General features: G+C 35.6%; 1 protein-coding gene across 5 annotated transcripts in view; it reads right to left on the reverse strand.

Moving 5' to 3' along the window:
- The window catches only part of HGF (hepatocyte growth factor), a 78,923-nt gene extending 58,244 nt beyond the window's left edge, over nucleotides 1-20,679 (reverse strand). For 2 of the 5 annotated variants that reach the window (XM_025872797.2, XM_073898720.1), the window contains exons 1-6: nucleotides 20,543-20,679; nucleotides 20,151-20,312; nucleotides 13,198-13,363; nucleotides 8,924-9,036; nucleotides 7,310-7,424; nucleotides 2,141-2,283 (exon numbers count right to left, since the gene is read on the reverse strand). In XM_025872797.2, the coding sequence (XP_025728582.1) occupies nucleotides 2,141-2,283; nucleotides 7,310-7,424; nucleotides 8,924-9,036; nucleotides 13,198-13,363; nucleotides 20,151-20,238 (625 nt within the window). In that variant the 5' untranslated portion in view covers nucleotides 20,239-20,312; nucleotides 20,543-20,679. Of the gene's footprint in view, nucleotides 1-2,140; nucleotides 2,284-7,309; nucleotides 7,425-8,923; nucleotides 9,037-13,197; nucleotides 13,364-20,150; nucleotides 20,404-20,542 lie in introns of those variants that run through there. The other 3 variants (XM_025872798.2, XM_025872799.2, XM_073898719.1) reach the window with 3 other exon arrangements.
- Between the last annotated feature and the right edge of the window lie 2,410 nt (nucleotides 20,680-23,089).

The following is a 23,089-nucleotide window of genomic DNA, read 5'->3' on the forward strand; positions in this document are numbered from 1 at the left end:
ATTCATTTTCTTTTGGAATGCTTAATATATTTCAAAGATTAAATTGTAAGAAAATAATATTAATCACTGGACATCAGATATACTTCTTTTATGAACCAAGCTTTCAGATAAATTTCAGATGATTATTCAGCCAAGAGTTTAATAAGGCTATAACAATTTCAAGAAATACATCTGCATTATTTTGTATATTTTGTATTATGCATTTTATAAATAGCTCTGTTTTTCTCTATTAATGTATTGACAGTGCTTCTTATTTTAGATCCTCTTCAGTAAAATCCTGCTAACGCATTATTCAGTATAGTGTGAATTTGAATATCACAGCTCAATTCACACTCCCTGAAATATGTTTAGCCGATAGGACAGGTGTTGGTTCACGTCTCTCACAGGATTGTTATTCAACTACCATCAGATTTCTAATTACTTCCAGAAAAAGCCTATCTGCAACCGTTAGTGCCACGGTGACCAATAGCATCATAGGCCGCTAATAGTAATGAGCAGTGCCCTTTTATAAGGAAGTGTAATGACCTCAAATTAATAAAGGATAATAGAGATGTACATTCTAATGAGATGAGGATTAACTGGAAATAGGATTTTTCCAGTTACTTCTTTTCTAGCACATTTACTCTACGTTGTCTATCAGTCCAGATCTATGCCAATGTATTTTGATGAAGGTTCTTATAAACCAGGGTTGAGAAATCACATTCCCACATGAACTAGGCAGGTAACATAAATGCTAAGCTATTTACAGTTTGACCAAGTTACCTTTCCCTGAAAACACTTTCCCAGATTAAAAAAAAAAAAAAAAATCACCAAACAAAACTCCTTGCAATGACTTTCAACCTCAGAAAACTGTGATAGTGGGGAGGTCCCCCCAAAAAAGTAGGGTTTTGTTCTTCCATGTGTAAATTTAAAACAAATATTAATTACAGACTTATTCATACAAAACAGACTTGTTCATAACGTTATCACAGATAAGTTTATTATTTTTAAAAGAGAAGAAAACAACGAAGAAGTTATAGTGAACAGAGTATGATATGGAATGGAAAGTAAGAATTTACAAACAGAGATGGAACTGGCTCTAGCACATGAAGTCAAGAATTTTAAATTAACTACAACAGAAAACAAATTCACCTTCTCCATGACAATTCGCTAACAACGGCCTTTTTATGTGATCAATATCAACCTAATATTAAATGGGTATTTATGGAAAAATAGTTCAAAAAATTGGTTAATAACAAACAGGTACGATATCTTACTATAAAAATTGGACAGCATCCCAGCAGTCCCCTACCCCCAAGTACTTCAAAACCCAACTAAATTTCTATCAGAACTTAATCCATGTTTCATTTGGATTTTTGGAATTTTAGTTTCTGACAGAACTAAAAAAACCAGCTCTGCGGTAGGCAGGTAACTAAGAAAAGTGAAACCACATACAATGCTGAAGTGGTTACTCTTCCTTCTTGTCAGGCCTTCAGCTTTCCAGTACAAGAGTGAGGACAGGGCCCCTTTATGCTGTGAGGGGAGGTAAAAACAGACATGGCCCTAGGGTGCCCGCCCTTCAAGACAGTGTGGGCTCTACGGCTTTGATCTCTTCAGATACTATTCTCAGTGGTGTGTAGTGTCAGTCTATGTATCAAATTTGCTTTCCACCAGAAGGCACACAGGCGGATCGAACTTGCAGTGACCCCTCCCCATATTCTCTTCTGGTCTCATGTACTCTGGCCACACCACTTCAGGGAAGGTTTGACAAAATTTCTGCAGAAGCAGGTGCTGGATGAATCGAATTAGCATTACTCTTAAAGAGCATAGCGTCCTTCGGCTCTTTCAGGTGACGTGTGGGAAGAGACTGTGAGGTATGTGAACTCAAGACAGTAGATGAAGAAGCCCAAACGTTTACTCTCCCCGGAGGGATGCCTCAGGCTCAGTTGGAATTCAAACTGATAACTCTTTTGTATTAATCTGATGAAAATCGGTTTTTTTAAAACATTGTGTAAAAATGCTCAGATAATTATATATAGTTGCATTTGAATGAACAACATATTTATTACGCTTTGATTCGTCTCTGTTAACCTTTAACGTGAGTTGCAGTTTTACACAAAGCGGGAGCAGAGCGCCCCACAGGGCATTCAGGTTCATTTACCTTCTGAACACTGAGGAATGTCACAGACTTCGTAGCGTACCTCTGGATTGCTTGTGAAACACCAAGGTCCCCCTTCTTCCCCTCGAGGATTTCGACAGTAGTTTTCCTGTAGGTCTTTACCCCGATAGCTCGAAGGCAAAAAGCTAGTTTTAAAATGATAATCATTACAGTATAAGAGCATGCAACTTTATTTTGGGCCTATTAATTTTACTAATTAGTGGGTAAGTTTTTCCTGAAGTACAGAAATCCTTTATTCTATCTCAGACTTCCACATATATTAATTTGAACTTTGTCAGTTTCATCCATTCTTAAAATACTTAAATTTTATAAATATTTACCTAACCGAATTCCCACATTCAACGTCATTAACAATGACTCATCTCTGGAGTTGCTAATAGCCGATCATTCTAGAACCTAATTGACATTGTTCAAACCACAATTTCAAAGCTCCCCTCAAAGTCAGCACCTGATTGAGCAAGGCCACTGAGGAGAGAATGGAAGAAACTGCAGTTGACCTTGAAATCTCACTATTACATTGCGTATCTGAGATAATTACTTGTTTGTATTGCTTTTCTCATGAAGAATAGCCCTCTTTTTTTTTCTGCACAATTGAGAAACAGGTTGACGAAGTGACACCAACAAAGGGTCTAGAATCAAATTAAACCTGGATTCAAATTTCAGTTCTCTCTTTTACTAACTGGAGACCCCAGCAGGTAATTTAGACTCTCTCAGCCTTTTAGCTTACCTGCACATGGAGTATAACCGTAACTTAAAGCATCTTACACTTTATATGGTGTTTTGAGAAGTTCAAAGAGATGACAGAGTAATCGACAGTCAATAAATGCTACTTATTATTAACCTCACTTCACCTAGTAGTCTTTACCCTGTTGTAGTAAAAAACAGAATTACTTATTCTCTTCAAAAAATTTAGCAATTTTCACTGCAACTGGGGTTTAGTGCTTCCAGACTTGAGTTTTTAACAGTTTGCTATTGGGTGCAGAGACTGTAATGCATTACCTTCATTTGAAATTTGTAATGCCCTAGTTATAGTGTTCTTATCACCATAAAGCATTTCAACACAAAATCAGAAAAATCCAAAGCCGTTTTTATTCATTTGTACTGCTTGTGGCATTGGCACAACGATGCTTTCTTCTGCTAGACTGAATGCAAAAAAATCGTGTAAGGAAGAATATATATCTGTGGGTAACCCTAAACTTTTTTTTTTGAAAACCAGTTACATTTTCGACACTCAGTTCATTGTTGCTATAAAGCTTTATTTCTACTCTTACTGTTTCTGAGTTCTAACTGGTAGTTCTAGTGAAGTCAAAGGATTTTAGTCTCTAAGTAAAAACCATTCAAATGTGTTTCCAATCAACTGAAACTTATTTATAAATCATTGTTTTTTGTTGTTGTTGTTATGTTGTGACACAAAATGTATACGGATGTGCATTGGGTACCGAGAAATATTTTGCAATGACATTTTTTTCATTTGGACATGAAATATACGAAAGATAAGTCCTCAGAAAATATAAATTATTCGTTATAAAGAGTCTATTTTAAGAGACTTACTACTAACCAAATTTTCAAGGAAACTGGTATTATAAATATTATGAAACTCCAAAATGTCTTTAGATAGAATTTATATCCTTACTTAATTAGAATTTTAAATATGGGGAAACAAAAATTAGGCATTAGGCCATATGATTGACATAAATTATAATACAATTAAATCTCATCATGATTTCACAGTTCCTAACAGTATTTAATTTTAAAAGAAAAAGAAGGCATCTTTTTTCTTATTTTTGGTCCTTTTATTCCAGAATAGCTTTTGTTTGTTCCAAGCTTGAAATTTTCTTTCAGTTTTGCCAGTTTTCCAACTTTACAAAGTAAAGTTCTAATGAAATACTTATTTTTCTGATAGAATCAAAACTTTTACTTCAGATTGTTTTGTGTAAAGTAATACATAGAGGTATCTTAAAAAATGCTCCTATAACTATTTTATGAAAAAACTTGGTATAGTAGAGTAGAAAGAATAAGTAATTGTTAATTACAAAATCTACATTGTTGCCCCATATATGGCACTTGGCTACTTAGATGACACTAGTCCTTAGTCCCTACGCAATTTATTTACTCTTTGCTTTTCACTTCTTCACTTATATATGGAGTGAATTTGATTATTATAAGGTCCTTTTTTGTCATTTTATGTATTAGGTTTACTTAGAAGAAGTTAAATAATGGATTTAGTACATGTTAAATACACACATATTAAATATCTATGATTTTAGAGAAGACTTGTTGTATACACACACACAAACACATATAGAAACACATATACCTTGCCAGTGGATTTGTAAAGCTAAAAAGAAGCTGTAAAGAAGTAGTGAATGAATCAGTCAATGGTTTAGTAGTAAACATACAAGTATGGAAGGGAGAAAAAGTAGAAATCAGAACTAGATATGGCAGAAATATGAATAAAGTTTTCTCACTGGAGTTAATAAAATGCAACTGAAAAGAAAAGGTGCTGCTTTCCATAACCCCATGTCAATGCACATGAAATTCCTCTTTAGGACCTTCCTGATAGTCTGGTCGTCTCTTCCCTTCATTCTTTGGTGTGTATGGCTTTTTACCCAAATTAGCTGGTTTTCTTTTGTGTCCTGAGGTATATAGCTTGCTTTTTTTTAGCATGCTGTACTTGGCCAAGGGATGAAGCCAGCCCTGCTCTTTTCACTTTATATGTTCATTCAACAAACGTTGAATTACCCACAAGCCCTTTGCCAATCAAAACCTGTGTAATAAACTTTTATTCACATATATACTATTCATGGTTCTTTATCATTGTTAGCAAGGCTTTAAGGGAGAGAAGTAAAGAAATATTTAAAACAGTTATACCATGTATACTTTGAAATATAAATTAGGTCTTCTGGGCGCTAGTCACCTTTTCTTTTCTTTTAATATAAACTGCATTCATGGGAAACTTGATCTATTCCATCATCTGCTTCATTAATGAATGCTGGTGGCCAGTGAAGGATATAGATGTAGATATCGAGTCACCTGATTTTCTGGTTAAGCTTCTATACTAATTTCATCATCTATCATCATCTTCCCATTAAGCCACTTGTAACATATTTCTATTTAGGGGTCAACAATAAATTGCTCTTCCAGACAGAGATATATATATATTTTTCCATTTCCCATAAAGTCAATCTTTAGGTAACACTTAACTTAAAAGTGTTAAGCTATCATGCAGATAAACCAATAAGCGGCTAATTGATAAAAATTAAGTGTTACCATTGTTAAACAAACAAACAAAAAAAGATTCGATTAATATACAAGATCTTCTCAGCCCTAAACTTCCATATCACAAGGAAATATTTGTTGGTAAAATAGCTGATTGGACTGGGAAGCCCGTTCCCAGGGAGATCTATTTCACATGTACTCTTCTTGCACAGAATCACAATCATAGAGAATTTGGGTTGAAATAAGACCTCTACTGGGTCAGTCCTGTGCACCCAACTAGGGTAGGATTGATTTCAAATGCTATTCCTTTGTTCATGAAAAACTTAGATCGATCTATTTAAATAACAAGTTTTCCTCATATGGTGTCATGGGAGTGACACCATACAAATCCTTATGAGGGAACAAACCAATTATATTGGGTTTTTTGCTTGCTAATATAATGCTATGTTTCAGAGGTATTTGTGTATTATTGTAAGTAACTAATTTGGAAAAAACTTGGTTGTTTTCTGTTATTAAAACCCTGTAAACTGGTCAGCTTGGACACTCACTAGCTGGTGTTAATTAGGGCCGGGATCACAGGTTTGATCCCAATGTGGAACGACAAACTCTTTTTCTTTATAGGTAGGCCAATTAGCTCATGTCTGTTTACAGAAATGAAATCATCTTGCATAATTATGCCCCTCAGAAATGAATGAAACGAAATAAAAAAGTGAATTCATCAAGGCAAAGTCATCACCCTTTTTGCAAAAACAAGTCACAGTATGTGAACTACTGCTCAGTGTTTCATGCCCTGTTTTATGTTAAAAACACGGGTTATACAGTGACACTGGCTGGGCTCACATTCCAGTCAGAGCACATACTAGTTGTGCATGACCTTGAAAAGTTCCTAAGGCTTTTGTTCTTCAGTTTCACCATATATAAAATAGAATTAATAAAACTACCCACTATGTGGTTCTTGGGGGGATTAAATGAGATAAATAAGACAGACTCCTCAGCAAGGTACTTGGCTCGTGGTAAACTAAATCTTCCAGTGCATTTACTAACCAAGGAGAACTGTTTTAAACCACCTTAGTTCCTGTCAAATTTATTTGTGAATTGAGTCTCGGAAAAACTGGGGCTAAATTTAGTTCTTTAGTGAGTATTAGAAATCTATATTTCTCCTCCAGGATGATTAAAACTCTCAGACTAATGAGCCTATGGATGCTGTGTTTACTCATCTTTAAATAGCATTCATCTGTTATAATGAACACAATTCTTCTCTGAAGTGTAGACATTTAATTTCCAGGCAACGAGAAGTTTTGTCCAGTCATTAGGCAGTAGGTGAAATGGGAAACCTGGTCAACCTCTGGCGTGAGTTATTAGCAGAGCTTCTCAATTTTGGCTGTACTTTGGAATCATCTAGGGAGCTTAAAAAAAAAATACCGATTCTAATTTAATTGGCCTGTGTTGATGCCTGGGTGGTGAGATTTGTTAAGGGCTCATAGCAGGTGATTTTAATGTGTACCAAGGTTGTGTACCACCATAGTTAAAGAACAGTCAGGCCCTGGGTCAGGTCAGAATCTGCTCCATCATATTTATATCACAGTCAACCTCTCCACTCCAGCTGCAGGGTGCTGTACCTTCTGGAAGGCAAAGAGAGGAGGGGAAAAATCTTTTTTTTTTTTTTAATCACATTTTCATTACTTCCTCACCAACACCAAGATGTATAAGCTGATGTTTTTGAGGTAAGATACTGTTAGGCCTCATCTTAATGATAAATTTATTCATCTTTGAATCTCAGTCATGAATTCGCATAATCCTTGGCTTAATGCCATTCAGCAAAATTGGCTGTCATTATAGAACTGTAGTATTATTCTGAAGGACTCACATGAGATTGCTAACACACATATAAAAAAGAAAGGCTCTACCCTCCTTTTTTCATGCTTTTCTTACCTGTGTTCATGTGGGATCATGGAATTCCACGGCTGGCATTTGATGCCACTCTTAGTGATAGATACGGTTCCCTTGTAGCTACCCCCTTTACCAATGATGCAGTTTCTAATGTAGTCTGTCAGAAGAAAGCAGAGAAAAATTTTATAACTATGTGTAACATATGTTGCATATATTAGAAAAGAAAAAGAAAATTCTATCCGAATCTTTAGGTAATTAATGTTTATAAGTTCTCTCAAATCATACTGACATTTCTTGCCTACAGTTTCTACTATTTTCAAAACAATACATTTCAGAATAATACAAAACAAAACAAAACAAAAAAAGACTACTGAGAAGTTTTACTTTTGTGAGTATATTCCTGGATAACAGCAGAGATTAGTCTATGTATACACAACTGGCCAGGCAAATTTAATTTGACAGAATGATTTGCTCAAATATACTAAGCATTTTAAGAAAATGTTAAAAATAAAAATTAAGTAATTTGTAAAATCTATTCAATTCAAAGGGTTACTTTAAGATAATAAAAACGACTAACTTGTCTTTATCTCAATAAAATTGTATAGGTTTTTGTATGTGTGTGTGTGTGTCTAAGTGACAGTTGTATTATGTTGATTATTATTTTCTGTATTTTTGCTAACTTTTCAGCTGTGAAACTATAGAGCAATTTAAACAAGCTATGTATTCCTATCAAATAATAGTATATACAGTTGCCAGCAACCTGGAAGATTAAAAGATGGCCTTATACTAGATCATAAATTATGTTTAGGAATTGTAGCTTTATTGGGGTATATAGAGATCATCTTATTTTCTTTCTTTTTAGATCATCTTATTTTCTACCATAAATTAATTTTAAGTGTCTACCTTCTTAACAAGGAAACATCTGTGTATATTGTCAAGTACTCAAGTTTAATGACACAGTACGATTTAAGAAAACACTAAACTTGAAGTAAATACTATTATCGTAAATATAATCCATAATCATTATTTTGTGTGATAAGAGATTTATTTTGTAAAACTCATATTTATTTAACATTCTCCAGTTATTTACTTGATATAAATCTGCTTTGGATCAAAGTGAATACGTGTGAATATAGTATCAGATAAACAAAATAGACACATTAACAAATAATATGATCTCAATTCTTCTTTTAAAGATTTTCAAAATAGATAATTAGGAAAAGACACAACTAATATTTCAAAATCTCCATATTTTATTAGCAGGAATTACCACTATGACAGATTAGTTACCCAAAGTTGTTAACATTTAAAATGCTATGTAATAAGCTCAAAATGTACTCTAAGGTGTTTTAAACTATTAATTTAAGGTGGCACTTTCTAAAATGAACATGGACAACATCAGTTCTAGGAGATGCTCCTAGAAATAAATAAAGAGGGAGGGAGCAGTCTAATTATGGAAAGTTGAGAAATGCTCTCTTTAAAATATCATACTGAAAATAGTCAAGACACTAGTATCCTCTGTCTTAAAGGAAGAATTGACTGCAGAACAGATCCAGCATATAATAGAAAAATTAGTGGGCAAGAGCACTGTGGCAGGAAATTACATATATTTTATGCTTTATTTTGTTATGAAATATTTAGGGAGAAGCCAGTTACCTTTGTTTTCATAGAGATCAAATTCATGACCAAACTCCTTTTTCACTCCACTTGTCATGCTATTGAAAGGGAACCAGAGGCATCGTTTCCTCGCTTTATCAAAAACAAAAGCCCTGAAAAAAATATCTAAATGAAAAGAAGGAATACTACTACTTATACAGTTTTTAAAGAATGGGCACATGGTTTAACCAAGGAGGGCAATATAAAAAGACACGTGGTTATATATACATAATAAAAACATGAGTGATTTTTGAACCTACCATTTTGATCGCTAAATAAGAAAGAACAAAATTAAGTTTGTATACGTGTAGATTTAAATATCAGAATACTATTTGGAATGTTCTCATGTTATTTTAAATGATGTCTAGAAAAATGAAGTCTTAAGCAAAATCAATATATAACACAACTACTTGGATTATTTCTGAAGACATTTTTTGGAAGTACACAGCAAGTAGGAAGATTCTGTTTGTAGTTATATACAAATGATTATATCTGAAATATTATGATTAATTTCCAAAGTTTGTAATTGTGTAAAGTACATTCTAAAATGACATTTCCTAAAATGCATTAGACAAATCACCACCCAGGAGATTCTCCTAGCAAAAGGGATCTGAAATCAAATGTTTGGAAAATTTTGCATATTCTATCACTTCTTGGTGAGTTATAAAGCAGGAAGCTTATTAAAGGCTATGAAAATCTTGCTATCAGGATAAGTGTTTATGTAAGGCAATGTTTCCTAAATAGACTTGCTTGCACAGACATTTTTTAATTTAAAAAATCTATTAATATCACATTGCATATGCTCTTGATATATCTATCTTGAAGAAAATTACTAAAATGTGTCACTCCTACAATCATCATTCTTATTGCTAAGTATTATATTGGGTTTTGTTGTTCACTAAAAAAAGTCTTTCTAAACAAAATAAACCCTTAACTGAGAATAGTAAAGAACTTGATAAAATTTTCAACATATTAAATGTTACCTTGTCTTACAATGTAGAAAATGAAGTGGGAATTCTGACCTCTTTACCTTCCTCTAAGAAATGGTATTAAAACTCCTTCTCACTATGATTGTGCTAATTATAATGCTGCCATGAACAAGTATCTAATTAAGTGAAATAACAGATTTTCTAAGAAAAGGGTTTTTCACTTCTAATCTATATAATATCTTTTAAGAACACATATTTTTCTTTTAATTTTAGATATTCCAAGCTAGTCACTTATTTCTTAATAATTTGCCAAATTTTAAATAATTTTAAATAAGGGGAAATAACTTTTATGAAACATAAAAATATCTAATAAATTATTTAAAACATTTTACCTATGATCTAATATTTTTATGTTGTACATTTTATTCTATATTCAAATAACTCCAAAAATGTTATGCATAAACTTTGAGCTTTGATTTACACATCGATAATTTGAAATATCTACCTACAAGAACATCTTAAACAGCTGAAATCATAATTAAGAGCCAATCATAAAAGTATATTTTTGCAGCAGTGCCAGATAACTTAAGAGAGGATTGGCTAATGATAGCAATAAGACTTGAATTTTGATCTGGTGGGCTGTAGCCTTATGCAATACATGTTAAATTCTCTATTACGCTATTGTAGCATGTTGGGGTGTATTAAATGACTTTGAATGCATAGTAGTTAGAAAAAGAACACATATTAAAAAAAAACTAAACAAACATCTAAAACCAAATTTTAAAGTTACAGTTGCCGCTTAACTTCACGTTAAAATAAAGTTCTGTGACACATATATAACTACTCTTCTGTGGATAATATGGCTTTGACATGAGAATGCCTTGGAGGGGACTCATGAGCCCCATCAGGAACATGCTAGATTTGCCTCCGTGAATACACAGGTGATTCCATCTGACAAGTGGGTAACCGAGTTTCCAGTTTGCTGACTTGACTTCACCCTTTTCGCTCATTCCATTACAATGCCATATTCTCTCAGAAAAGTGTTTCCTTGAATCACTTTATACCTCCAAATAGACTGGATCCAAACAGTCAGATTCTAGAGTTGCATCTTCTTTTAAGTTTGACTTTAAAAGTCTTTATCTTACCTTATTTTAATTATCATATTCCTTTCAATAATTTATTTTGTCTAGTTTTCTAGTTGCTTACGGCAGGAAGGCAATTCCCGTACCAATTACTCAGTCATGGGTGGAGGAAGAAAGCCTCATATTTTCTTCTCTTGAGTCAAGTCATGGATAGCAATTTTCTGGGGAGCTTAGAATCAATCAGGCATTATGGTCCTCTTTCCTACCCAGCAAAAAAGAACTTTGATCTCTGTAAAATCAATATTGTTGATACCTTCTCAGGAGGAGATCGCGTTTGAGAATGTTCCACCCCACACCCACTGAATCACAGATGCTTTCACACCGCATTGTTGGTATTTTCCAAGCATTTTTGTATATTTGCCATTGTCTTTCAATGATTCTAGTCCATATAGCAAGCCTGCGAAAAGATCCTTTAATTCATTAAGAATCTAATTTCAGAGTATCACAGTATGTCCGTTCAATTCTGAACAACCAATGTATTTAGTGATTGCAAACACATGTGCCTATATATTTGGGATAGACAAGTGAGAGGGATGACATTTTTGGGGCAGAAGAATTCTTTCTGTACAAAGGTATTATACATGTGGTTTTCTGCACAGGTTGCAATAAATTTGAGGGCTAAATGCAACTCAACCAGAATACAGTAGGAAACTATGAAACCTCATATACATGGGATATATAAAGATTTTTAATCATTTCACATATGTTCCCTAATGCAGCAAAATTATCTTAGTTCCTCCTAAATAAAACATAGGGAAGGGTTTTTGTTTTGTTTTTTAGAGATAAGACTGACTAATGTGAAAATCAAAAGGTAGTAATACTTTCCTTACTCTTGGATTCAGGAGAGTGTATTTTCAGATTCATTTATTTATAAAAATAAATAATAAGATGAGGTTCTCCCATTTCCCTTGCCCCACCTTCCTAAGCCTATGAGGGGAAAAATACAATAAATCTAACCTTCTCAACTGTGAGAACATCACCATAAATCTACACAGTAATGATGTTGACTGAGAGTAGTTTTCTCTAGTTTATTTTGAATAATCTGAAGGCAGGAAAGTCAGGAAAAGAAACAGAATTATCATAGGAATATACTTGCAAAATCAATTCCCCACTCCCCTTGCCAGGAAATATCTCCCTGAAAGTGGCAGTTTGGCAATAAAAATACTTTCAGAGGAGTTGTAAATGAATAGAAGGGAGATAGTCTGTCCTCCACTACATCTGTCGAGGACCTCCTCTGACCAGGTCCGTAACACTCATTTCTCTGAAAAAGGTAAAATGAGATTAGGCTCACTTGCCACGGCATTACTAAAATCTGAGTTCACATTACATGTCACTGTCCAAATGCAGTGGAGTAGAATTCAAAACTGACAGGATATCATGCACAGTCCTGTAAAAAAATAGAATGAAATAGGGAATAAATGGGTATAAAGTAAATGAGGGGATGGGAATGTTTACAAAGAAGAATGAGGAAATGCGTTTTCTTCTGGCAATTCAGAAAATTATTCAGATGCAACTGTCTCCTTCTTGGCCCAAAACTCCCAAGTTTTATCCTTGGGATCTCTGGCAAAGTAGGAAGGAATTCCTCCCTGTGAGGTTGCACAGGGAATTTCAAATGATAAGAAAACCCTCCGTTTGAATCCCCTCATGCCTCTATGAATTTCTCTGTCACTTTTCACCTAAAACTTCATCATCACTACCCCTAACTCCTTTTGAACAGCCTTTGCTGCTGACACCAATCCCTCTACTTTTTTATCTAATTCTCTCAACACCTTTTATTTAAATCCCTAGACAATGATGTAAGATGCAGTAAATTCTGGCTCTGGCCCAAGTTATATTCTGAAAATTCCTTCACTCTTCTTGCAAGAAAAAAAAATTTACTCTGAATAGAATATTTTAAAATGTTGGCTAAAAGGCAATCTAATGGAATTTTAGTTTCTAAAGTTCAACTGTTCATAAGATGAAAAAACACAAATTCCATAACCAAGGGCATTCTGGGTTCTAAAAGATATCCATTTATGTGCTCTCCCTTATTTATACTTCCATCAACTGAGAGCTACATTTTCTGTTATAATGAATTAAAACTAAAGTCAAGCTTATACTTTTAAGGGCAAATTACACTGAATACAAAGAAAAAAAAACATGATGATAATTAGAAGATGTTATATTTGGAAAGTTATCCTAAGAACAAAATGAAGCAACTTACTTGCAAGTGAATGGAAGTCCTTTATTCCTAATACATCTATTGGCACATTGGTCTGCAGTGTTCATTTTTTTTGTTTTTATCTTCAGTAATGGGTCTTCTTTAATTAGAGTAGTCTTTGCTGACTTTTTGAATTCATGAAGTGTGTTTCTTCTTTTCTTCTGTCCTTCTATTAATAATAATAATTTTTTTTAAAAAAATGGAGGAAAGCTTTTAAGGCTCATATAGAAAAAATGTCCTTAAGGATCATCCACAAGATAGTGATTTTATCTGACAACATACTAGATCTCCAGGGGTTGGGGGTGAAGTGAGGTGGGGATTGATACTCTCAGATAGTTAAGAGCAAGAGAGGAATATTGTAACCAGTGAAGAATAAATAACTTGTCATGTAGGATCACTCATCTACATTCTTTAAAATGAAATATGCTTATAAAAATTAGGACAGAGTTCACTCTACAGAAATAAATGACATGATAGTCTCCAAACAGTATGAAAGCAAATGCCCAGGCATATCATATCATGCTCTATAATTAAATTTGTCATTTCCTTCTACAGTTGGTCCTTATGTAAGTTATAGTATTAATTAGATAAGTCAATTCAATTACATGTGAGAAACTTCTCACTAAAAATGGTGCAGTGGATAAATTCTTCTGGCTCTCTTCATAGTATTTCATATTATTCATATTTTAGCCCTCCTCATTTCCGACAGAAGTGTTTTCTGTGCTTGGGGGTACTATTTCTTAGGTATCACTGAATTGTTTGTCTTGAAATCAAGCCAAATGCTATAAATCAAATGTATGTAAAACTTCAAGCTTTAATGTAGCAATATCATTTTTCTTCAAGAGAGTATTCTACAAGGCCCCTAGATAGCATGAAGCCTCCTATTAAAAATGTGAAAAACAGAACTAAAACATCCTAAAGGACTTAATCTTATAGATGACTTTAGAGTACCAAGAACTACTTCTGCATTCTTGATGTGCCCAAAGTTACCTAGCTTCTAATCATGGTCACCATCTTCACAATGAGGATCAAAATGTCTAAGATACTGCACCTATTAAACAATAAGGATGGGCATGATTGTGCCTCTCTTCTGCCTGCCAGTTCTTTTGAACATCCTTATAACAAAGGCAGTAATAATATATTCATTTTTAAGATAAAGAAACCAAGACATAGAGAAAAATTAATTGCCCATTTAGCAGACCTCATTTGAAACCCAGCTGCCTCACTTCAGAACCCCCAGCCCCCACTCTTAAACACTCATGATGCCATCTTTTCTTTTTTTTTTAATTCTAAGTAAGTAGAAATATGGCTTATAAATATTTTCTGAAGATCCGGTTCAGAGCTATCAGTAGAGAAGAAACTTGGATGGTAGAACAGGAAATGCATTCCTGGTCTTTATATGTGGTGAAATGTGCCAAGAAAAGAGGGTGAAAATTTTTGTGCAGAAAATTTGGAAATATGGCTAGCAGAGTGAGGTACAAACAATGGCATCATACTCTCAAGTTTGCCAGCAACCACTGGCTCCAGTTGGTTTATTAAACATGCAGATGCTATTCATTAATGTCTATCCTAACCTGAAGTCCACAATAAATAAGAGAAAACATGAAGTCCTCTAAATTTCTGCTTCTCTGTAAAACTTCAGAGCACAATCCCCAAAAGACTGGTACTAATTTCTGTAATAATGTTTTCATTTTTAACTTTTCTTTGCCTTACAAGATGGAATGGCCAGGGTACAACAGATATAATTTAAAAGACATTTTAACGTAGAAATTCATTCAACCAAATAATCTATCAACATGTTATTTATTGAGTGCGGAGCAAATGCCTTGCATAACATTGGCAGACAGATGATAATTCTGGCAGTCTTACCGACTTGCCAAATGACTTTGTTTAATTACCTGAAATGCTAATATACCAATGACTCAGTCTACAAAATAAAAGTTATATTATATTTGAAGCTATTTAAATTATAATTATTAAGTAAATATTTGGAAATTAATTCAGATAAAAATGTTATAAATATGCAAAGTTTTAGCTTTGTTTTTGAAATTCCATTCTTTAATTTCTGGCATAGAGAAGAAATTGTTATTCTCCCAAGCAAAGAAGTGGTATAATTCTTTTCACATTTTGGTTTCTGCCACAGAACCATGTTAATGGGAGATATGTCTGCATTAGGAGTTTCTTCCTTTGACTGTGGTGCACCATTTCTGAAGTGCTGTGAGATGTTTCACAGAATAATAATCATCTGATTTCCTATATAAATTGGAGTATTTCTTAGAATCAAATAGTAGTTTATGGATGCTGAAAATCTATTAAATAAAACTGTTGACTAAAACGGAAGATATATATATAGATAGATATAGATGTGTGGATTATATATATATATTTCTTAAATAAATTCAGTTAACTAAAAATATAGAATTAAAATTGGCCTGATGAATAATGTGTTTATTACACATATCTAAGTGTGAGAGAAGAGCATAAAACTAAATTTTCAAAGTCTGAGGCAAGTATTAAATTCAGATATGTACTTTACTAATTATCAAATTCATTTAACTAAAATGAATTAGTTAAATCTATATAGATATAGATAGATGCAGATAAATTTTAACAGTCTGAGGCAAACATTAAATTCAGATGTGTATTTTACTAATTATCAAATAAAAAAAAACCCTTGTGGATGCTCTGGTTTCTTGGCTCAATACCACGCACTATGAAGGCAAGTACTGAAGACTACTCTAGAGAAAAAAGGTCTCTGTGGGATTGTTGGTTGTGTTTAATTCTACACATCCTCAATTGTCCTATCGAGATGTGTTAATGTGTGGCTATACCTCATAAAAGTAGTCTAACTCTTGCTTGCTGATAAGTTTTTCCATCATCACCTTTCATCTAAAGACCAAAAAGCATTCAGAAAAGCAAATAAATCTATGATTTCCCTTTACTAGATAACAGATAGGAGTGAAAAGCTTGTATGGGCCTACAGAACTAATCAAAGGCAATGGGAACCAGATACCAGGATTCTCTTTTCACTATTTATTTCTCATGATTTAGAAGCTTTCCTTTATAATTTAGTCATTTCTACTAGGTCAGTAACAAATTACTCAAAAATGTGAAGTTCAAGCTCATTGTACATCATGTAATCCAGGCATCTATAAAACTAATTTCTTCTTCAATAAAAGAAAAATTCAAAACAGGAGTTTAAAAGACAGCATGTCAAAATAAAACTCCTTTTCTGAAAATAGTTTCAACTTTTTCTTCCATATATATTAACAACTGATGATTGTTTTACTGAAAACAGTTAAAAGACCAGCTTAATTTGGGAAGAAACTAAAAAAAAATATATCTTTGGATCAGATTTTTCCTACTATTTCTTTGTGCGTGACTATTAGTTGAAGTTTATAAACAAAATATTGAAATGAAATCAAAGGGTGAGAGATCACAGCAACTTTGTCATGCTTTCTTGTACTTTAAATTACAACTCCTTTCTCCTCTTCTCCCAGTATGGGAAAACATTCTGGGAGCTATATTTCCTGAAGAACCAGAAATCCTTGTTTTAGAACTGAAATCATTAGGATCTTAGTGAAAACCTACAAACAGAAAGTAGGGTCAAATGTATCAAGGTGCTTGAAGAAAGACACATTTCTCCCTCTGGTCCCCTGGCCTCACACTCATTTCTCTCAGTACCTCATATATTTTCTTCTCTGTATGGACTAACCATTGACTTCAAAGGAAAATCATGAAGGAAAGGATTTGCAGGGTGTGGAAAGAAGCAGGAATCTGGCTCCACATATTCTGAGAAACCTACCCACATGATTAGTGATTAACAGCTTGAAGTGGCAAGATGTTAAGATGAAAGTACACAAATAATTAATGGAGGGAATGGTTGTGACTGGAGACTTTAACCTTCCCAAAGACAAGAATCATAAATACTAGTTCACAGTTTCATTGCTGTTATCTAGGACTTGGGATTTCGTAGCTGGTATTTGAGAAGCAAGCGAAATGATCTCTTCCAAAGAGGTTTACACAATGAAGTGATAGTCAAGGTGGGATTCAGGGCCTCTCTTTTTCACCTTCATTCGGCTTCCTTGTTCAGGATGTCATTGTCACAGATGCCTCCTCCTGGTCTATTCCCTGACCCTCTGTTTCTGCCAACAATTCTCCCTCCACGCAGCAACCAAAACAACCACACTGAAGTACAACTTAAGTCGGGTCTCTTGTCTACTCTAAAATTTCCAACTGCTACCCATGATGCTCAGAATAGTTTAGCACAACCATTCATGCTTATGCATGCTACCCTCTCTCATTTTTCTAATCACAGGCCATGCTACTCCCCCTCAGTTACTCAGTATACCAGTCCCACATGGTTACAGGTCCTCATTCTTCCTCACCTCCATGCCTTTGGCCACTTTGTTTTCCCCTGACGTCAGTACTGACCGTGCTCCATTTTTTCATACTCAACTTGGGTACCATATTTCCCCCAAACTTCCTAAGCTAGAAATGAACTCTAAACCATAGTATTATAGTATTTCTAACACAGAGATTTTCATATATTACTTAGCAAAATGGATTTTTAAAAGGCAATTTCAGTTGATTTCACTGTTTCTGGCTTCAGTATAAATAAAAGGAAAAAAAAAACAGCACATATTTCCTTCTCAGAGATTTGGGTAGGACTCTCAGCTCTGCCCCCTTACTGTGTATGATAAGATAATGAAGGTCGCTAACCTCAATTTCCCCATGTAAGATGAGCTGAATACTGCTAATCTTATTAGAGTTAAATAAGTTCTCTTTTAGAGTTTGGTCCATAACAGTTGCTTAACAAATGTAGGTTTCTTTCTCATTTGTTCATCTTTATATCCTCCCAGGTTCCTGGACATTAGATGCTTACTTAAATACTTCTTTTGTTACAGGGAATTGGATATCTGTTTCCAGTGTAGGCAGAAGTGGATAGGGGGTAATTCTATGTAGACCAACTCCTATAAGGATGGCTTGGATCCACTATATTGCAATAAATGATCCTCATAATACATTCTGCTTATAATTGGTTGTCACCTCATTATAGTATCCACTTCTTTTCTAACACTGTATTATTTTACAATATGTACAACTACAGACTCATAGAATAAACCTATAAGTATAACCAAAGCAATCAACAACAACAAAAAAACTCCAAATGTTCAATGTTAGATGATATTTAAAAAAGGACAAATTTTGTATGTTCTAAGAGGACTATCCATGTTCTCCATTTTGGAGAATGTTGTTAAAAAAAAAAAAAAAACTATCAAAATAAGCTTGCCACCCAAACTAAGCCAGACCCTCTTTTGATGACAATTTTAGCATTATCCACTTGAGGAATTATTCACAGCATATCTGTAATTCCCAATTGGCCTCGCCTTGCCTGCCAGCAACTCTTGGGCTACATTCTCCCTATACTCAGGAAACACAGTCATTCCAACATTAGCCAAAGTGAAATATAATTACAAATGTATATCTCCTGCCAAAACTTCGTAATGCGTGCCAAAAACAAATAGACGTTGTCTATGGTTGATCTACCGTTTGGGTTTTCCACATTGTGTTTCCTTCTCATTAGCACAGATGATTTCAGGTAACCATATTATACTTCAGACCATCAACATTTGAACCTTTTAAAAATGAAAGCCCTCCAAATATTAGCCGTGTTTTCAATTTATGCTCAAAGTCCCCTAAAATCAGCAATCCTTATGAGAGTTCATTTTAGCATGACACACCTCAAGCATGATGACCTGCCTGATGGAACTAACTTCTTTTTCACCTCTTTGGAAATCGTACCTACATATTTTCAAACTGGTCCTTCCTGCACACTGTTGTTTTTTACAAGGACCACTTCACAAAATAGAAGAAGAAAGCCAGGTGGGTCGAATGCTTTACCTTGTCATTTAGCAAAGTCTTGATGTTTTCAACCCGGGTATTACATCAGAAACTACATCAGAGCTCTGATACATTTCATATTTAGCTTATCTCCAAAGATATAGCCAGTCCTCTGGTTTGTGTTATGAAAAGGCCATGTCTACCGTGTGGGCATTCGTTCCATTCTTTTATTCCCTTGTGCCTACCCATGGTGTTCACTACCTTCTCCCATTGGCATCTCAGCCACCACAATGATAATACAAACAAATACAGATGTTTCCTCTTGCCCTGATAACAACAGAAAACTTCCCAAAGCGGCAAATGGAATCTCTACACTTCCAGGAAGGGTAGTATGAACTCACCAGCAGTTCCTTCCCAACCTGTAAATTCGGGAGAGAAAATGGGAGACTGAAAGGAGCCGTTTCCCAGTTTAAATCAGAGTCACACAGTTTGTGCCTCCCTTGCCCTGCAGTTTCAAAGGGCAGGCATCCAAACCCAGACAGAATGAGATCTCAGAAGAGAGGCTTTCTCTTTCATTTTTATAACATGCATATCCCCAGAGTTTAATCTGCCTTCTCCAAATGAAAACCTGTATAAAGTCATCATTTAGCCCTGAAGGTTGACTGTGTGATGTGGGGTAGCAGAATGTCATGGAAAATTATCCCCTGGAAAGAAGGGAGTCCCTGCTGTACTGACAGTCACTCTCCCCTCTTCAAGACCAGACCTTCGGTTCAGCTTTAAACTTGTCCAAACCAGCAAAATTCCAGCCACTGTTAGCACTTCATTCCTGTCCCACAGTCCACAACTAGGAAGCTAAGGGGGAGCCGGGGCTAGGGTTGGGGTGGAGGACACATTCAGGGGATGTTAATTATCATTGTAAATGCCTTGCAAACAGAAAAAAAAGAATATCAAAAGAAAGCACCAGGAGATGTTTAAAAAAAAAAAAAAACCCATGCCACACACAGAGTTAAGAAAGGATGCTGGAGATGGGGTGAAGAGGGTGTTAGGGAAAGGGAAGGTTAGCAGGAGAGAGTTAAAAGAAGACGAATGAGGAAGAAGAAGAGAAGACTAACCTGCATAGGGGATGGCGATGGGAAGCAGAAGGAGATGGAGGAGGACATGCTGCAGGAGCAGGACTGGCAGAAGTTTGGTCCCCCACATGGTGCTGCCGGACGCGCTGGCGGATCCCACTGGACGAGATGCCTGGCTGAGAGAAGCCTGTTCCGACTCAGTGCCTAAAAGAACCAGTCGGCTCTGAGCAGCTTTTTATTGCGATGAGCTAAGTTTGTTGTGTGATTAACTGGAAAGATCTAGGTCTGAACTCCCTCTTACGGTAAGAAACTGTTTAACAACAGCCCTTTACTCTCTTCCACCCCCTTCCTTTCCTCACTAACCCCCCCAACAACACCAAAGAGATCCCAGCTCCCCGCCGCCCCCCCCAACTCTGCTTAGGAAAGAAACTTACAAAGAGAAGGTCACCTGGCCTGAGGCCAGCTCAATTTGGAAGCTTGAGCTCCAGATCCCTGTGGCTCCTATCCGAGTAGGGAAGGGAGGAGCAAGGCTCAGCCCAATAGCTAAATCAAGGCACAGGCAGAGGACCAATTCGCTAAATTTAAACAGGAAAATACATGTGTTTACATGTCTCTTTGGGAAAAGAGGAAGGGGAAGCAGCAGCAGAAGAAAGCAAAGAGTTGCCTTTCAGTCAAATGTGCGTTAGCTCCTAATCTGTCTGGTTTCCCTGCTAGAGCAAAGTAGGGGCTCAAAACACTAACATAGGTTCAGTTGGGGGTGGGGGAGACAGGCGAGGAGGCAGAACCAGGCAGGTCCAGCCCAGGTAAAAAGAAGGTGTGGTATTGTGGGGTAAAAATAAACGAGCAACACCGACACCCACCGTGTCAGGTAAGAAAACTGCCCCAGCCCAAAATGCTCAGAGCAGGCAGCTTCTCTCAGCAGCTACACTAAGCTCCACAATCACCTCAGATGTGCCTAAAGTGCATTAGAGAAACTTGTCTGATTTGGGATCTGTGATAAAGTCTGGTCATGCTCTCTCTTAAAATGTCTAAGAGATTAGGATTATCTACAGCCTGTCCCCAACAGATAAATGTAGCTTGGACTATGTGTCCTTATACCACACACACACACACACACACACACACACGCACGCACACGCGCGCGCCCGCGCATGTATGTCTATATGACGCGCATACCTTCTAAGATTAACTTTCACTGGAAGTCTCTCAATCTGTTTTAATTCATACATAACAAACGTGCCTCCATTCTCCAGCTCCATCCCTCTGAATGTACCCACCAGCCTCCCAAAATCTAAACGCAGAGATAAAGAGATTGCATGGGGAGTGGAAGGAGGTGGGGAGGGGGACCGGAAGACTCATGTCTGCGGAACCTGTGAGATCATTGCTCAAACCTCTCATTTGACTGATGGGATTGATTTATCTTTGCATCTCCAGGTGATGCTCTGATCACTTGAGGCAAGAGCAGGTTTTATTTTGGATGGCTTTGGGGGGATAGTTCCCGGTGCGTCTCTGAGATGGGTGCAAATAGGAAGCCGCGTCCTTCGACTGAGGAAGAGAAAGTGGGCATGACGTGAAAAGGACTCTGGGGCGGTGTGCAGCGGTACAAAAGTGGTGGTGGGCAAAATGAATGCCATCCACACAGGGCAGCCTTCCCTTCTCCTCCTCCAGCTCCGCCCACCCACCTCCAGAAAACACCCGGGTTAGGACAGCTAGAGAAGTTTGGGATTAAGAGAATTACTTTTGAGGAATCTACTTTATATTACCTTCTCTTACTGTAAATCCTCTTTAATCATCTTCTCCTCAGAAAAACAAAACCGAGCAAACTGAAAAATCGTTTGGCAGCCGAGTCTCCCTGGTGTCCCAAGTATCCATTTTACTCTCCTTTTTACTTTCTGGTAGGCTTCTTGGAAAATCTCAACTTCAGTGTATTGCCTGGCCATGATCCTGAAATGCCCCACACATCTCTTGTGCTTTATTAGGGATTCAAACTCCTTTTTAAAGAAGCTAGATTTTTCTATAAGTAAATACTTGTAGGTAAACAATAAAGGAGACCAGTCTATTTGTTTTTTAGTTGTTTTTTTTTTTCTCTCTCTCTTTCCCTCCCTCCCAGAGAAGGCAGAATCAGCACTGTAAGCGTGATTGCAATTATCATTATAGACTTGGAGCAAAATCCATCCTAGATAAGAGACTTAGAGCACTGCAAGGAAGTTGAATAAACTTATTTAATAAGTCACACATTTTCACAATTTTTATTGTCACACTAAATACAATAAATGCTTAAACCTATCTATAATTATATGTTTATATTTCTCTTTTGACAGGTTATTTGATTTCTCTATGTTAAAATGATAGCTCATATGCGTTGAGCTTTCAGTGTATGCTAAGCATTGTGTCAAATGCTCTTTAAAATTTGTCTTATTAAATCCTTATAATAAACTTATATTAAGAAGGAATTATTATAATTTCCATTTTATAGTTGAGGAAACTTAAGTAAATTACTTCTATCCTAAAATAACTTCCACAGATCCCAAAGGAATAAAGATCCAGGTGTGAGACTCGAATAGTTGGTTGTACCCCGTAGGATGGAGAAATTTCTGTAAGCCCCATGAGAGGAACCACCTGTCTTTTGTTTAAGATTATGATCTCCGAAATAAGCCTAGGATGGAACATATAAAAATGCTCAATAATAAGCTACCAAATAAACCAATCTATAAATAACTTAAAATCTCCCTAAACTACAAAGAAATATGCACGTGAAATAAATTATTAGTTGTGCTATTATTTTACTTTGTTTTGATAACACATTCCCTTTGTTCTTTCTAAATTGTAGCAATGATGATTTGCCCATCCCTTGCTCTCACCTTTATACTCTTTAGATGTTAAACTGTTTGTATAAGTCCCCCAAAATGTGTCTGAAAATTTTTTGATAAAACAGAGGATCTTGTAAGGAGAATTTTTAATTGCTAGACCTTGTGTGATTA

Source organism: Callorhinus ursinus, unplaced genomic scaffold, assembly GCF_003265705.2.
Source record: "Callorhinus ursinus isolate GAN/ISIS: 27379988/994484 unplaced genomic scaffold, GSC_fseal_2.0 scaffold12, whole genome shotgun sequence".
NCBI lineage: Eukaryota > Metazoa > Chordata > Mammalia > Carnivora > Otariidae > Callorhinus > Callorhinus ursinus.